This window comes from Equus przewalskii, chromosome X (genome assembly GCF_037783145.1).
Source record: "Equus przewalskii isolate Varuska chromosome X, EquPr2, whole genome shotgun sequence".
NCBI classification, from domain to species: domain Eukaryota; kingdom Metazoa; phylum Chordata; class Mammalia; order Perissodactyla; family Equidae; genus Equus; species Equus przewalskii.
Window position 1 is genome coordinate 121,077,320 of NC_091863.1, and position 16,349 is coordinate 121,093,668.

General features: G+C 36.6%; 1 protein-coding gene across 12 annotated transcripts in view; it reads left to right on the forward strand.

Moving 5' to 3' along the window:
- The window catches only part of PASD1 (PAS domain containing repressor 1), a 97,785-nt gene that overhangs the window by 26,653 nt on the left and 54,783 nt on the right, over positions 1 to 16,349 (forward strand). For all 12 annotated transcript variants that reach the window (XM_070604015.1, XM_070604018.1, XM_070604019.1 and 9 more), the window contains 4 exons: positions 8,266 to 8,321; positions 9,273 to 9,424; positions 13,250 to 13,338; positions 15,465 to 15,554. In XM_070604015.1, coding sequence (XP_070460116.1) covers positions 8,290 to 8,321; positions 9,273 to 9,424; positions 13,250 to 13,338; positions 15,465 to 15,554 — 363 coding nt within the window. In that variant the 5' untranslated portion in view covers positions 8,266 to 8,289. The remainder of the gene's footprint in view (positions 1 to 8,265; positions 8,322 to 9,272; positions 9,425 to 13,249; positions 13,339 to 15,464; positions 15,555 to 16,349) is intronic.

Genomic DNA, 16,349 nt, shown 5'->3' on the forward strand with positions numbered 1-16,349 from the left:
GTGAACTAAAAAAAAAAGTCTATGTATATGCATGTACACACACACACCCCCAAAACTGAAAGTGGATGGGAGCAACACCCCCTCTCCTTGCCTCCCAAAAAGAAGAAATCTTTGCAAGCATGACCCTCTTGATATTATGCTTCAGTAATAAAATTTGATGAGATTTTAAATTATTTCCCGTTGATTCTGGGAAAAGGCACTCAGTGAATAACTCTGCTATTCTGAACAAATTATTAGTTTGCACAAGAAGGCTGGCTACCCTTGGCCGGAGAACTTTTAATTAGCCTTACTCCTTTTTCAGTCTTTGCATGTTCTTTTACTGGTGTAAATTTCAAAGTCTTTGTTTTAGAATGGATTACTGAGTAGAAACGACTCTAAGTACATTAACAGGTAGATGTCTGTGCCTACCTTGTCCAATGGCTAAGGAGAGTGGTCAGATATTTAGTGGTGTGTTTTGAGTGTCTTCCCTGTGTAGAGAGCTTGGTGCTGTTGGAAATATCAAAGACATATAAAGCATAACTTCTGTATTTAAAGAGCTTGAAAACAAATTTGTTTTGCCCCAATAAATAGAAAGGGCCATATTAAAAACACACACACACACACACTGACTCCATGATAAAAACTTCAAAATTATGATGCCAATACACAGAAAGAACTATATTAAAACACACACACACACACACACACACACACACACTATGGTGGAAACTTCAAAATTCTAGTGCTTCTTTTGTCATAAATCAAATTTCACTTCTATGCATGGATCTGTTCTTTAATAGTTCTCTTCTGTCCCATTATTCTATACCTATGTTTTGCACCATTATCCATTTACCTAAATATTATAGCTTTATAATAAAGCTCGATGTCTACTAAGGCACATCCTTTTGCATTGTTGTTCTTCAAACTTATTGTGGATATTTCTGACTTGTTGCTTTCCACGGAAGTTTGTAATTAACTTGGCAAGTTATGTGGAAACCCAAACCAAAACAAAAAATGTAATGAGTTTTCAGGGCTGGCCTAGTGGCACAGTGGTTAAGTTTGTATGTTCAGCTTCGGCAGCCCAGGGTTCACTGGTTTGGATCCTGGGTGCAGACCTATACACCGCTTGTCAAGCCATGCTGTGGCAGGCGTCCCACATATAAAGTAGAGGAAGATGGGTACGGATATTAGCTCAGGGCCAGTCTTCCTCAGCAAAAGAGGAGGATTGGTGGCAGATGTTAGCTCAGGGCTAACCTTCCTCAAAAAAAAAGATATACTGAGTTTTGACCAGAATTACATTAATTTGTAGATTAGTTGGGGATATCTGATAAATTTATCAGATTCCTGTCCAGGGATATGGCATATCTTTCCATTTATTTAGATCTTCTTTTATATGCTTCAATAAAGATGTTATTTTCTGAGTAATGTTCTTGCTGTGTAATTTTTGTTAAATTAACTACTGAGGACTGTATAGTTTCTTTTCTATATGAAGAAACCTATAAATGTTTTTTAAGAACATGAAAAAATGATTTGAATAATTAGATATAACTTTTCCTGAAGGAAATATATAATACCATAAATGTGTATAATGAAATTTTAACAAATTACAATCAGATTATTGAAGTTGTTGGGATTAAAAATTAATTTTCATAATCATTCAGTTAGAAATATTGTCTAATTTCCTTTGTTTAAATCTTTTCCAAAGGTTTCTTCTTTCACCCACAAATTATTTAGAAGTATGTTATTTAATTTCCAAATATTTGAATTTTTTCAAGATATTTATTTATTTATTATTGATTTCTAATTTAATTCTGTTTTAATGTTTTATATTTAGTGAAACTGGTTTTTGGCCTAGCATATTTTGAATCTTTATGACTATTATATGTAGATGGAAAATGTGTGTTCTACAGTTGCTGGACACAGTGTTCTGTAAACAAATGGGGCCAAGTTGCTGTCAATGTAGTAAGTCTTAAATATCCTTACTGATTTTCTGTTTATTTGTTCCGTTGATTACTCATAGAGGAGTGTTGAACTCACCAGCTGTAATTGTGGGTTTGTTTATTTCTTCTTTCACTTCTTACTTCATTTTGAAGCTTCATAATTAGATGTACACCTATTTAGGATTGCTGTGTCTTCTTGATTGACTGCTTTATCATTATGACATGTCCTCCTTTTTCCCTAGTACTGTTCCTTATCCTGGAGTCTGCTTTGTCTGATATTAATTAGCCACTCAAGCTTTTTATAGTTAGGGTTACGTAGTATATATGTTTCTATCATTTTACCTGTAACCTATCTTTATCTCTATAATTAAAGTGAATATCCTGTAGACGCATATAGTTTGGTCTTACTTTTTACTCTGTTTTGACAATCCTAGACTTTACAATTGTGTCTTTAGTCCATTGACTGTTAATATAATTAGAAACATGGTTAGGTTTGAGTCTACCATCTTGCTATATGTTCTCTGTCCCATTTGATCTTTGTTCTCTTTGTCTTCGTTTTGTGCTTTCTTTTGGATTAAATGATTATTTAATTTTACCTCTTTTGATTTATAATCTGTATCCCGTGGGTGTTTTATTTGTTGCTTTAGGCAGTTTATAGTATACATCTTTAATTTATTTCTGTCTGCCGTGAATTAAGATTGTGCCACTTTATGTATAACGTAAGAAACTTAACAACAGTAGATTTTTATTTTCCACCCTCCTGTCTTATGTGTTATATATATATTATATATAGATTTGACTTCTACATATACTATAAACCCTATGGTAGTTTGCTTTTATTTTAATTATCTTTTAAAGAAATTACAGATGAAAAAACTCTTTCCCATTTATCCACATGTATGTTATTGCCAGTGCTTTTCATTTCTTTATGTAGATGTGAGTTTCCATCTGGCGTTTTTTCCTTCTGCCTGAAATACTTCCTTTAACATTTCTGGTAGTGCTGGTATGCTGGCCTTGGCTTTTTTCAGATCTTGTTCATCTGAAAATGCCTTTATTTTACCTTCAGCTTCTTTGAAGGGTATATTTTTGCTGGATATAGAATTCTAGGCTGATCCTCCCACCCCAGCACTTTAAAGATGTTTCTTTTTTTTTTTTCTTTTTCACTTGGATTGTTCTGATGAAAAGTCAAAGGACATTATTTTTTTCCCCTGTGTCAAATGCGTCTTTTATTTCTGTTTGTTTTTAAGAATTTCTCTTTATAATTGCTTTTCAGCAATTTGTTTATGATGTGCCCTGGTGAGTTTTTAGTTGTGTTTATTTTCTTGGGTTTACTGAGCTTCTTGAGAATATGAGTTTATTTTTCATCCAATATGGGAAAAAATGGCCATTATTCATATATATTTTTTGCCTTCCCCTTCTGGGAATCCAGTTACATGTATTTTCGATTGCCTGATGTTGTACCACACTGAGGCTCTGTTCATTTTTTTCAGTCTTTTTTCTCCACTCTGCTGGGTGAAACTTCATTGTCTTCCAGCCCTGTGTAAACTGTGATTGTTAGTGCGTTTTGGATTTATAGTATTTGTCCTTTCCCTGGTTGTTGTTCTTGGATTGGTCTTGTTTGTAGAGTGTCACCCTGCACAGGCACAACTTAGGATTCAGCCAGAGATTCAAGAGAACCTGGATTCACATTTCTGGAGCTTTTTTTTTTTTTTTTTTGCCATAGCTCCTTTCTTTCTGACATTCTCCACAAATTCCATCCAACGTGGCATTGCTGAACTTATTTCTGTGTACTAATTTTAGTGAGATTGCTGTACTCTGCTTGGGACTGTGCCCCCTGGACTGTGGTCTGGGAGTAACTTTAGGTAGAAAGTGGGGATTGCTGTAGGGCTCATTTCATTTTTCCTCTTACCTCAGGGATCACAGGCATATCCTGCCTTCTCTCCAATATATCGAAACATGAACTTCCTAAAATTTTTCTAGTGTCCTAGTTGTTCATGGCAGGAGGACTATTCTTGTATCAGTTATTCCATGGCCATAAGCAGTAGTCTCTATAAATTTTTGTTGCTATTGTATCTTTAAAAAATATTTTCTAATTTTGGTTGCTGTTCTATAGGAACAAAATTAATTTTTAAATATTAATCTTATATACAGCAACCTTGCTGAACTATTTTATTATTTCTAGTAAATTGTAGAATCTCTTGGATTTCCTATGTGGATAAGCATAGTGTTCATGAATGAGGACTGCTTTGTTTTTCCTTTCCAAGTGTTGTTTGTTTTATATACTTTTCTTATCCTAATGCATTAGTTAGTACCTTTAGCACTGTATATTGAATATTTTAGCAGCCATTCTTGTTTTTCTCCCTGAATCTAAAGAATTCCTTTAATATTCCACTTTTTTTTTTTGAGGAAGATTAGCCCTGAGGTAACATCTGCTGCCAGTCCTCCTCATTTGCTGAGGAAGACTGGCCCTGACCTAACATCCTTGCCCATCTTCCTCTACTTTATATGTGGGATGCCTGCCACAGCATGGCTTGACAAGCGGTGCCAGGTCTGCACCTGGGATCCGAACCGGCGAACCCCGGGCCACTGAACGGAATGTGCACACTTAACCGCTGCGCCACCGGGCCAGCCCCTAATGTTCCACTTTTCACTTTGATGTTTGTATGCTTTTGATTGATTCCCCTTATCAGGTTGAGGAGGTTCCTGTCTATACTTAGTCTGTTAAGAACATTTTTAAAAATCATGTATGTATACTGAATTATATCGAATGTGTTTTCTGCATCTATGGGATGATCACATTCTTTTTCTGTTTTTGTCTGATATGTTGAATTATATTTTTTTCTGATGTGAAATTATCCCGATATTTCTGGAATTAGCTCAAATTTTTAAATACTGTGCTGGTTTGGGTTTGGTAATTTTACTTAGGATTTTGAATCTGGATCATAAATAAAATTGGCTTATAAAGTTTTCTAATGCTACCCTATTCTGGTTTGGTATAAAGAATGTACTAGCATTATACAATGAATTGGATGGATATCTTCTCTCTTTATCTGTTTTCTGGCATAATTTGGATGAAATATGAGATACTTGTTATTAAAATCTTTGGAAGTACCCATCTGTGAAACCATTGGAGCTGTGTTTTTTAGGTTTGGTTAAGTCATTTTTCTGTGGATAAATCTTTAATCACTGAATTAATTTCTTTGCATTTATAGGATTTATTTCAATTTTCTTTTTATTGTTTGAGTAAAATACTTTTTTCTAGGAAATCCTCTATTTTGTCTCTGTTTTCAAATTTAAGGGCATAGAGTTGATCATACTGCTTTTACCATCTCTTTTATTCATAGGTATGCACTTTTTGTTCCAAAATGTGTCTTCTTTATTTTTGATTGATCTGGTACAACAATGTTTTTTATTTTATTTTATTTTTTAAGAAACTGATTTTTTGATCTGTTCTATTTTATCTTTATTTTTTATTGTGTTATTTTTTGGTCCTATCTTTATTATTTCCTTGCTTCTCTTCTATTTAGCTTTACTCTTTATGATTTGTTTTGATACATAGTTCATTTATTTTCATTTTTTTCTTATAAGCATTTAAGAATGTAAATTCCTCAGTATTACTTTAGCTGCATTTTACATATTTTAATATGTAGCGTGTTTACAATACTTCAATTCTGACTATTTTCTGTTTTCCAGAGCTGTTTAGGAAATTTTGTTGTTGTTGTTGCTATTGTTTTAAATGTCCAAGTCTATAGAGGTTTATATTATCATTTTGTTCTTGATTTCTAATACAGTGACATTAGGGCCAGAGCATATGGTCTGTATGTATTATTCTTTGGTATTTGTTGATCTGTTTTATGGCCTAGAATGGCCTAGCTGTCTTTTGTGTTCTGAAATTTCACTATGATGTTTCTAGAAGTGTTTTTTTAAATTAATTAATTTTTATTGAGGTAACATTAATTTATAACATTACATAAATGTCAAGTGTACATCATTATATTTCAATTTCTGTGTAGACTACATCATGTTCACCACCCAAAGACTTCATTACTATCCATCACTGAACACATATGTCCTATCACCCTTTTCGCCCTCCTCTCTCCCCCCTTCCCCTCTGATAACCACCAGTCTGATCTCTGTGTCTATGTGTTTGTTTGACATTGTTTTTATCTTCTACTTATGAGTGAAATCATATGGTATTTGACTTTCTCCGTCTGACCTATTTCACTTAGCGTAATACCCTCAAGGTCCATCCATGTTGTCCCAAATGGCAAGATTTCATCTTTTTTTATAGCTGAGTAGTATTCTGTGGTGTGTATGTATCACATCTTCTTTATCCATTCATCCATTGATGGGCACTTAGGTTGCTTCCACATATTGGCTATTGTGAATAATGCTGTAATGAACATAGGTGTGCATGTATCTTTTTGACTTAGTGTTTTCATTATCTTGGGATAAATACCCAGCAGTGGAATAGCTGGATCATATGATAGTTCTATTCTAAATTTTTGAGGAATCTACATGTTGTTTTCCATAATGGCTGCGCAGTTGACATTCCCACCAGCAGTGTGTGAGTCTTCCCTTTTCTCCACATCCTCCCCAACGCTTGTTTTGTTAATTATAGCCATTCTGATGGGTATGAGGAGATATCTCATTGTAGTTTTGATTTGCATTTCCCTAATAATTAGTGATGTTGAGCATCTTTTCATATGATGTGGTTTTGCTTTAATTTATCCAGATTGGAGCACATTCTCCATTCTAGAAAAATTTCAGCCATTATCTCTTCACTGCCTGTCTCCTGTCTTGCTGTTCTCTTCATCTGGAACTCCTATTAGATATATATTAGGCTTTCTCATTCTGTCCTTTATGTTTCATAATCTCTTGTTTTATATTTTGCACTTCATTGTTTCTCTGTAAAGGCAATATGGTAAATTTATTCATATCTGTATTCCATTTACTAATTTTCTCATCAGATTTGTGATAATACATTGTTTAATCCATTCTTTTGAAATTAATTTAATTGAATATGTCTTTATAAAATTTCTCTTTTGTTTTCTTTTGCATCTACCTGGTCTTTTCTCATATTTTCAGTTCCATTTATTCAGTTTTTAATATTTTTAAACACAAGTATTTTATAATGGCTTTCAAGTATTTTAATTTGAGGTTCTTGGAGGTCTCATACTGCTGGGGTGTGTATGTGTGTGTGTCCTAATTCTGGCATTTGGTGGATTGACTGTTTCTTCATGTATTTTCCAATTTTGGATGGTGAGCTGATTTTCACCAGTGCCTTATCTGTGGAAAGTCCATGGAACCTGGCTTTAGAGAGTATCTCTTCAGAATGGGAGTGTCTTTGCTTCTCCTGAAACCCTAAGGTTGATCCAGTCCAGTAGCACCCTTTTCTTTCCCACCCAGAGAATGTGCTCAAGCAGACAAATTTCCTTGTTTTCTTTCTTTTTTGGTGGGAGGACTTTTAAATGACATTGTAGCCTCTGGGAATCCTGGCTATACATAGGTAGGAGGTGGTGGGTTTTAGATTCAATTCCCTGCTTGGATTCTCCTTCACCCAAGAGGGCCTTAGTACCCACGCTCCTTTGTTGCATAGCTATACATCCCCATCCCTGCAGTAGCACAGGTTAGTATACTAACTGGTTTTGGTTTTCAGTGCCTTCCCAGTGTTTGACCCCTGCACTTTCCCTTACCTTCTTGAAAGCATTTAAAGGATGTTTGCTATATTTTAACTGTTTCTTCTTGTTTAACACACATATATTTGAATGTCATTTATTTCTACCTTGAGGCTTTGACCTTGAGGTGATGTTTGAGTCTAATTATACAATTCAAAGCAGAGGACTTTGGTGATTTCAGGGCTGTTTTCTATATCCCCAGGATTTCTGTGATATAAGCATTAATGCAGATTGGTCTGTGGAGGCATGATATTGTGGCTAGATATGAAGCTTTCAACTCGCATCTGTCTTTGTTTCATTAAGTGTTCTTGAAGTTAAAAGAATTAAAGTTAAAGGAAGTTAGGATATGGAATTAAATCTACAAATGCTTAACTTTTGGATTAAGTTGTATAACTTCACAGGATGTTTTCGTAACTCTTTCAAAAATATATTCATTTGTCATATTATTGTGACAAACATTCATTGGGGACCATATGATAAAGCAAGTGTTCAACATTTACATAACATTTGAGAGGATTGTTGATACTAATGAAATTCTATCTTTAAAAGAAGTAGGCATTCCTGGAGGGAAAGGTGCTACGCAATTGAGAATTTTGATTAGTCTTATTGCTTTACTGTGATTCATCATAGACTGATTTCTTAGTAAAGTTGCTCCATTTTGATTTCAGAATTCTTTGTTATATCACTGAATAATGGATGAGGAGGACAGAGAAAAAGAGCAGAGGTATGAACTCATAACTGACTAATACTTATGTCAAAGCCCTCTCCCCTGTCCTTTGTTCTCATTTCACATCTAGCAAAATCCTACTTCCTCGGGAAAACCTGCCTCGTTCAGGGAAATTTGTTCTTTCTAGTGGATTTTCCCTAGTCCCTAGCCCCAGCTCTATTATAATCCTTAGTGTATTGCCAGTGTTGTCTTACAGCCCCCCTCATCAAACTGTGTCATCCATACCTTGCATGGTGGCTGCCTAGAGTGACACTAAATAAATGGTTTACACTCCCTGATAGGTTTAGAAGCCTGTTTTGGGTCCTTGGCTTGCCTAGAGCTTAAATTCATTTACGTTTGAGAAGACAAATTACCTTATTTTTTCAGTTCAAGTATCTAAGTAAATTTTGGCGTGCTGATCAAAAAGTTTTTGTCAAAATTTTTCAGTATGGTCTACATTTTTTAAAGGTGTAAAAAACATCTCAATTAGCATTAGATTGCTCAACTTTCTCTCTGAGAAGGGGCATTGGCTTTGAGAGAGCCTCTTGAGTAATTACAGATCATTTAGAAACAATTTTCCTTAATCAGAAGTACTCTTATAACAGGTAAGAATATATGGTGGAACAAAGACCCACCATCAAATTCAAATTAATTTGGGCTTATTTTATATAATTCTTAGGCCGCTGTGCCAGACATTGTGCTGGGCTTTGCCATGGAAGACATAGAGACAGATCTGGTCCCTCAACGGCCTCACAGTCTTAGGGAGATGAGAATGGCTTTCATTTCCTTGTTTTAATATTGACAGTTATTGCTGTCCTATGACTGATCAAAGGGACTGGATTTTTGCTCAGATGTTGACGTTAACATCTCCCTTTCTCTCTTCTTATTGCTTTCCATCCATTGTTCCACCATCTGAATTCCCAGCCCTCCCGTTACCATTAATAACTCTGATTGTTTTTTGTCAATTAGGGATGCATCTGATACATCAGAAAATAAAGAGAAGGAACATGTCAGAGCTCTCTTCGCAAAACTACGCACCCTGCTGCAGACTCATGGCTATCCCGTAAAAGGAGACAGAGTGAAAACAGCGCAGAGCACTACTGCTGTGTCTCAGAAGGAAGGTTTGATTTGAGCCCACTAACCCATTCTTAGAGCTTTTTGATTAGTCACATTGGAAATTAGCTGTGGGGGAGACAGCCGGCTCTCCTCCTTTACTTCAAACACTCTTGGGAGGGATTCATGACCAGAAGGTCTCCTGAAGCACCTTTTAATACACAGATATCTAGTTTCTCTCCATTCATTAATTTGCTTATGGTCAATGCTGAAAATATTATTGAGGTTCATACAAAAGTGGAACAAGGAAATGAGAATTAATAAAAGTGTACTGGCCAATAATAATGCAGATTTCTGTATCTTAGGCGTTTGAAGGCATATGGTAAATGTTACTAAGCGAAACATGGCCTTGAGGATTTAAAATAGTACCTATGATACTTAAGTAGGTTTAACTCAAAACATGTGAGCAGATTATGCCCATAAACATGTAATGATTCTGTAAAAACCTCTTATTTAAAAAAAACTTTCTTGACCCCATGATACCTCCAGCTATTGCCCTGTTTATGTGCCCCTTCACAGCAAAACTTCTTGAAAGGATTGTATAGACTCTGTCTCCGCTTCCTCATGCCTCCTTCTTTCCTCATCCCCCTTCACTGTGGCTGGAGCTCCTGCCCCTGCAGTACAACTATGTGTGTCAGGAATAAGAGTGACCTCCACATTGGTGAATTCTTTGGTCCCTTAACTGTCCGCGTCTTTCCTGACCTTTCAAAAGCATTGGACAGGTGACCACTCCCTCCTTTTTTCCCCCCATTTTCCTATTTGCTTTTTCTTTTTAAGTAATTTTATTTTGATTGTAATGATTTATAACACTGTGTAATTTCAAGTGTACATTATTGTGTATCACTTCGTGAATACACTTCATCGTGCTCACCCCCAGTAGTCTAATTTTTATCCATCACCATACATATGTGCCCCTTTGTCCCTTTTGCCCACCCCCCCAACCTCCTTCCCCTCTGGTAACCACTAATCTGTTCTCTTTATCCATGTGTTTGTTATCTTCCACATATGAGTGAAATCATGCCATAAAAAAGGCAAAATCATCCCATTAGCAACAACATGGATGGACCTTGACGGTATGATGTTAAACGAAATAAGCCAGAGAAAGACAAATATTGCCTGATTTAACTCCCTCCTTCTTGAATCACTTTTCTCTTGGCTTCCAGGATAATACACTCACCTGATTTCTCTCCTAGCTCGTTGGCCACTCCTCCGTCTTTCCTTGCATCCGCCTACTTCCCCTTTCAACTTCCAAACATTGATGTGCCCCAGGGTTCAGTCCTTGGACCTTTTCTCTTCTATATCTACACTCATTTCGCAAGTAATCTCATCCAGTCCCTTAATTTGAAGTGCTACCTGGATGTCAGTGACCCCTACTTTTTAAATCTCTCTGACCCTGTCCTCCTACCTGAGCGCCACACTTGAGAATCGTACTCATTGTTAAATCAGCAAGAGAGTTTCCTATGTGATTTCTTCACTTGGATATTTAACAGGAAAGTTAACATGGCCCTAAAGGAGCTCTTGATCCCTCTCCATTCCATTGCCTCTCGCACCCCTACCCCTGGTTCTCCCCATTTCAAAAACTGGTACCATCAGTCATTCTTCTAGCTGCTCAAGCTAAAAATCTAAAAGTCATTCTTGTGTCCTCTATCTCTCTCACCTCCTCACCCTATCCATCAGCAAATCCTTTGGCTTTACCTCTAAAATATATGTCATATCCATTCTCTTCTCCCCATTTCCATAGCCTTGGTGTACCAGCTTAATCCAGGCCACCATCATCTGTTACTTTTGAGGAAGCTTCCTCATTAGACTCTCTCCTTCCACCCTTGCTCCCCAATTTGATCTGTTTTCCACAAACAACCACACTGATCTTTTAAAAATATATGTCACTCTCCTGCTTAAAAGCACTTCATGTTGTACTCAGAATAATATCAACTCCTTACCATATACCCTACGTGATCTGGCCCTGCCTAACTCTCAGACTTTATTTCCTACTACTCTGTCTCTTGGTCACCCTACTATAGCTCCTTTGGCTTCCTGTCTGTTGTTCATATAGGCCAAATTATTTCCTGCCTTGCTTTGTACTTACTGCTTCCTCTGTCTGAGGTACTTTACTCCCGGGTCTTCCGGTCTTTCAGATCTTGGCTCAGATGTTACCTTCTCAGCAAGGCTTTCCTTGATCACCCACTCTAAATTATTGCACTTAAAGATACATGAAACTATCAGGTCCATTGTCTATGTGTTGATTATCTGTCTCCCCCTCACTCAAGTCTGTAAGACACAAAAAGACAGTCACTTTATTTGTCTTGTTCATACTGTATGCTGAGCCTCTAAAACAGAGTAGGATACATAGTAGGAACTCAGTAAGTATCAGTTAAGTAAATGAATGAATGAGGTTCAGTTTAACAAGAATTACCAAATCTTTATTATGAGTTAAGTACTGTGCAAGGCACTGGGGTTATAGCAAAGAACTGGATATGGCGCCTGCCCTGGAAGCCAAACAAGCACAAGTTCCCGGGTAGTAGTAAGTAGAAAAGCCTTTGATGATTGAGTGATAAAATACAGTAGTTTTCTTTTCTTGGAAATATATGGACTTTCTTCTGTCATTTTTATTTCTTTGGAAATAAAAAATGGAGTATGGGAGATGAAAGTCACTAGGTGGAGCCGAAAGTCAATGGGGAAGCGACTTCAGAAACTGGCTTTGGGAGAGTGTCATAGGTTGTATCCTGAGTTTGAAGAACTGTGACCAGAATTGAGTTTCCAGGCAGGGGCAGTTGTCAGGCACACTGACTTTGAGGCAGTTGTGTAATTGGTGTGGTTTCTTTTTCATATTATTTCTACTTCCCATGAAGTTACATGCCCTCTTCTCATTCCCTCCTTAGTGAGGGTTCTGGAGCATTCCTGCTCATGCCTGGCCTCCTTCTTATCTGAATCTACTCATAGGAAAGGATCTGAGACTCATACCCACTAAGAAAGCAAGTGCTGCTCTCAGAATTATCCTTGTTAGGGGTTTAATGTTTTTAATAGAGATCAGGGTCTCTAACCCTGATCTGTATGCCATGGGTCTCTAACTTTTCCGTGAGGAGAAGAAACTAACATTTATTGATATGCATTAAAATAACTGGAGGTTAGAGGGCTGTGTTAGTGGGGTCCCTGAGTTAGAGAAGTCAGCGGAGTAGGTGGGATTGGGGGAGATGGAGAGGGCCAGATGTTGATAGCAAAGGCTCTGAGTGAGCACAGGAGCAGAAATACTGCTCATGGAGAAAACGAGAAAACCTCGAAGAATGGAGAAGGATGGATGGGAGATAGAACAGCATCAAGAACTTTGAAGAGATACAAGATAGGGCTTAAAGATTTTCTAGTTAAGGGCCCTTGCTAAAAGCTTAATTGGGTCAAACTAAATCATGGAATTCCCTATTGCAGCCAGGCGTTGGGGAGATTTTAGGTGTCTGGATATGCCCAGAGCCCTTGACACAGCCTGTACCTTATCTGACGTATTATGAATACTGGGTTTTGGTAGAATTCAGAAGACTTTAACAAGTCAAAGAAAAGGAAATAACTGGAGGTGGAAAATCATAAGTTGTTGGTGAGGTCATAATGTGCTTAGTAGAAACTGAGTTGGATGATCTTCAAGATATTTTTCAATTCCAAACACTTCTATGTTTATGATAATTTATAAGCAATTAGTTAGTCTACATCAGATCCTTCATTAGCACTCAGTATTTTCTCATGAGAGTCTTTTCTATAAAATTAATTATAACTTTGAAAAGTCTAATACCCATAGCTAATAATTTTAATGTCACAGTTTTCTGTCTTTTCTTCCTTTTTGCAAAAAGACAAAGACAGTCCAGAAAGCTCTAGAGAGCAATCTAATTGGGTTCCATCATTCCACACCTATGAAGACTTCAACCATATGACGCTACAAGTAAGAGGGGTTTTGTTCTTTGATTGCTTAGTATGCAGAATATGTGCAATAGAAGATAAAGAATAATGTTTAAATGTGGCTAGGAGGCCATGCATAGCAGAATTACCTAAGGAGTTTGGTAAAAATGCAGATTCCTGGGACCCACCTTAAACTGTCTGAATCAGAATCTCAATCCTAGTAGGGGCTAGGTGCCTACATTTTTAACAGGCTCTCCAGATGCTGCTTATGCCAACTGAGTTTTGAAAACCACTGATCTCAAATGACAAGAAATACGAACAAGTCTTTGCATAGATTAGTGGCAAGGTAAGTAGTTGTATGGTACTCATTCAGCATAGATTGTTAAGCCTTCAAGTCTTATTTTTTTCCTCAAGGACATGAGGTGTTTATGGCTTCTTTCTCCAAGGGAACTGGTTAATTTCGCTAAGTTCAAAACCCACAAACTAAAGCCTGAATGACCATGGTCTTTTGAGTCAAACAGATAGGGACATGAATTGTGCCTTTGTCGCTTACTTGCTCTGTGTCCTTTAGAAAGTTACTGTCTCTGAACCTTGATTTCTTCCTCTGTAAAATGGGTAAAAATATCTCTACTTCACTGAGTTGTGAGAAATAAAGTGAACATGTTGTAAAAGGTGAAAGTACTCCTTCTCACTCTCTTCTCCATGTCACTTAATTTCTCATTTTTCATTCCTCTGTCTCTTTGTGTTGCAGTTTGAGTCATTTCTTGAGCTCTATCTTCCAATTCAAAAATTGTTTTTCCAGCTATGTTCTAACATGCTATTTAACTTATACGTTGAATTTTTATTTTTGGTGATATCATTTTTAGACATTTTGTTTGATTATTTTTCATATCTGCTTGGTCAGTTTTGAGTCTCTTGTTCCTTCATCATATCTTCAATACCATTTGTTATTTATTTAAGCATACTAAGCATATTTATTTTATATTCTATTTCTGATAATTCCAGTATCTACTGTTTGTCAATCTGAATCTGCATGTTATTGTTCATATGGCCTCTTGTTCACTATGTTTCATTTCTTCCTGTGTTTATTAATATTTTATTATAAGTCCATGCTATTTGGAACTTTATCTGCATGAATTCTTTGAGCCCTGGTTTTAAAATAATTCTCAAGAGATCATTTCGATTGTTTTCACTAGTTATCTGGGGTCAGGACAACTTTAAACTAAACAATAGGCTTGCGGTGTTGAGGGCTACACAGGTAGTATGTGAATTTCAGCTCCAAATTTGTGTGTGTGTTGGCTTCTGTTTAGCAATTCCCAGATGAGACTGGTTTTTCTTTTCTTCTCTAGCCAGAGCTGAGGCTGAGGCAGGCATGCACATTCCCTGTCTCTCTTTGCGGGATAAGATCTTTCTATTTTGCCTGCTGAGAGTGTTTCCTTTGGGAGGCCTGGCTTTATGCAGGAGTCTTTGATTTTACCTCCCACCTTGTGCAGGCAGCTTTGCTTTCTGTCCCCTAAGCTCTATGCCATCAGTGTTGTACAGATATTCCCGTGGCAAGTACAGGCTCCGATATCCCCTTACCTCTTCATTCCCATGTTCTAGCCATTTCTGATATCAGATTGTTTCCCTTACTTTACCATAAGCTCAGTCCTGTTTTGAAATAATAAATTTTTATATATTTTCTTCGTCATGTTAGGTGTTCGCTACCAGGAAGCATTTGTCTGGCTATCTAATCCACTATATAGCAGGAAGGTGATGGCAATATCCATGTTTATCGGTGGATGACTCAACTAACTACAAATGAAAATGCCCTCCAAAATATTCTTAGCGTTTTTGAAATTAACTTTGAATTAAATGTGAAACAACCTACATACGGAAATGAATCTTCCTAGTTTGTGTTGGAGAGTTTTTTGTTAATTGGGTGTACATTAAAATTTGTTTGTCTAAGTGGCACATCATTTGATAAACATCTCATGCTTAAGGTTAAGTAGATTCTGTGTAGGAGGCAGAATAATGGAATTTTAATTAAGTCTGTGCCTGCCTTATTGATATTTAAGGACCACAATACATTTTCAGTGTGTTACTGTAATTATTTATGCATTTAGAAATAAAGTTATCATTTTATTATTGTTCCACTATTTAATTACATTATCATTCTCTCTTCATTAGTCATTAGATGGATTTATGATAATACTGAGCACAGATGGAGTGATAATTTTCGTGGATGGAAATATCTCTTCTCTCCTTGGCTATTTTTCAGTAAGTTCTTCCAGCTTTTGGGAAAGGATCATTGGGTTTGCTACTTAAGGGTTCATTATTTGTTTTCAGGAGCATATAACTCACCAGAGAAGACGTTCTCAATGTTGTGAAAATGTGCACCTGTTTGATTGTCCTCTCCATTGGTTTCAGTTTTAAATCTATAAAAAGAAACTGATATGAGGTAATGAAACACTTTGTGTGTGTCTGTGTGTACGTGTACGTGTGTGTGTGTGTGTGTGTGTGTGTGTGTGTGTGTGTGTATGTGGTTTGTAAACTGCCCCTGAAGGCAATCTCCAAAGAAGAATGTGCTTTTCGAGTATAAGAGACGTTTCTAGTGGTAAGCAATTCAGTTTTTAATCTGATCTGGATCAAGTTCATGAGTTATGCAGCCCTTCATTGCTAACAGCATTGCACTCCTGCTGTTGGTACTCTCAAACTCTTTGCTATCCCTATGACCACAGGTTTCGGTTACAGACATTAATTAGACTTTAAAAAAAAAAATTCATGGTGACATTTACAAGATGGGATCATATGGTAACACAGTGGACTGAGCTGAAAGGGATGACTCTTGCCTTCTACAAAAACAAGGGAATGATCGTTAAAACACAACAAAAGAAGTTTGTGTCATTTAAAGGAAATCAAAACTCAAATCTGTGTCGTGTAGATAAGGGGTCCAAATTTACAGTTTTTAAGGTTTCAAGGAACTGCAAGCTTAGAAATTAACATTAACACTGACAGTAAAAAGAATATAAATGAACTACTTCATGTAGAATGCCCAAAATGCGGAAACTGGCC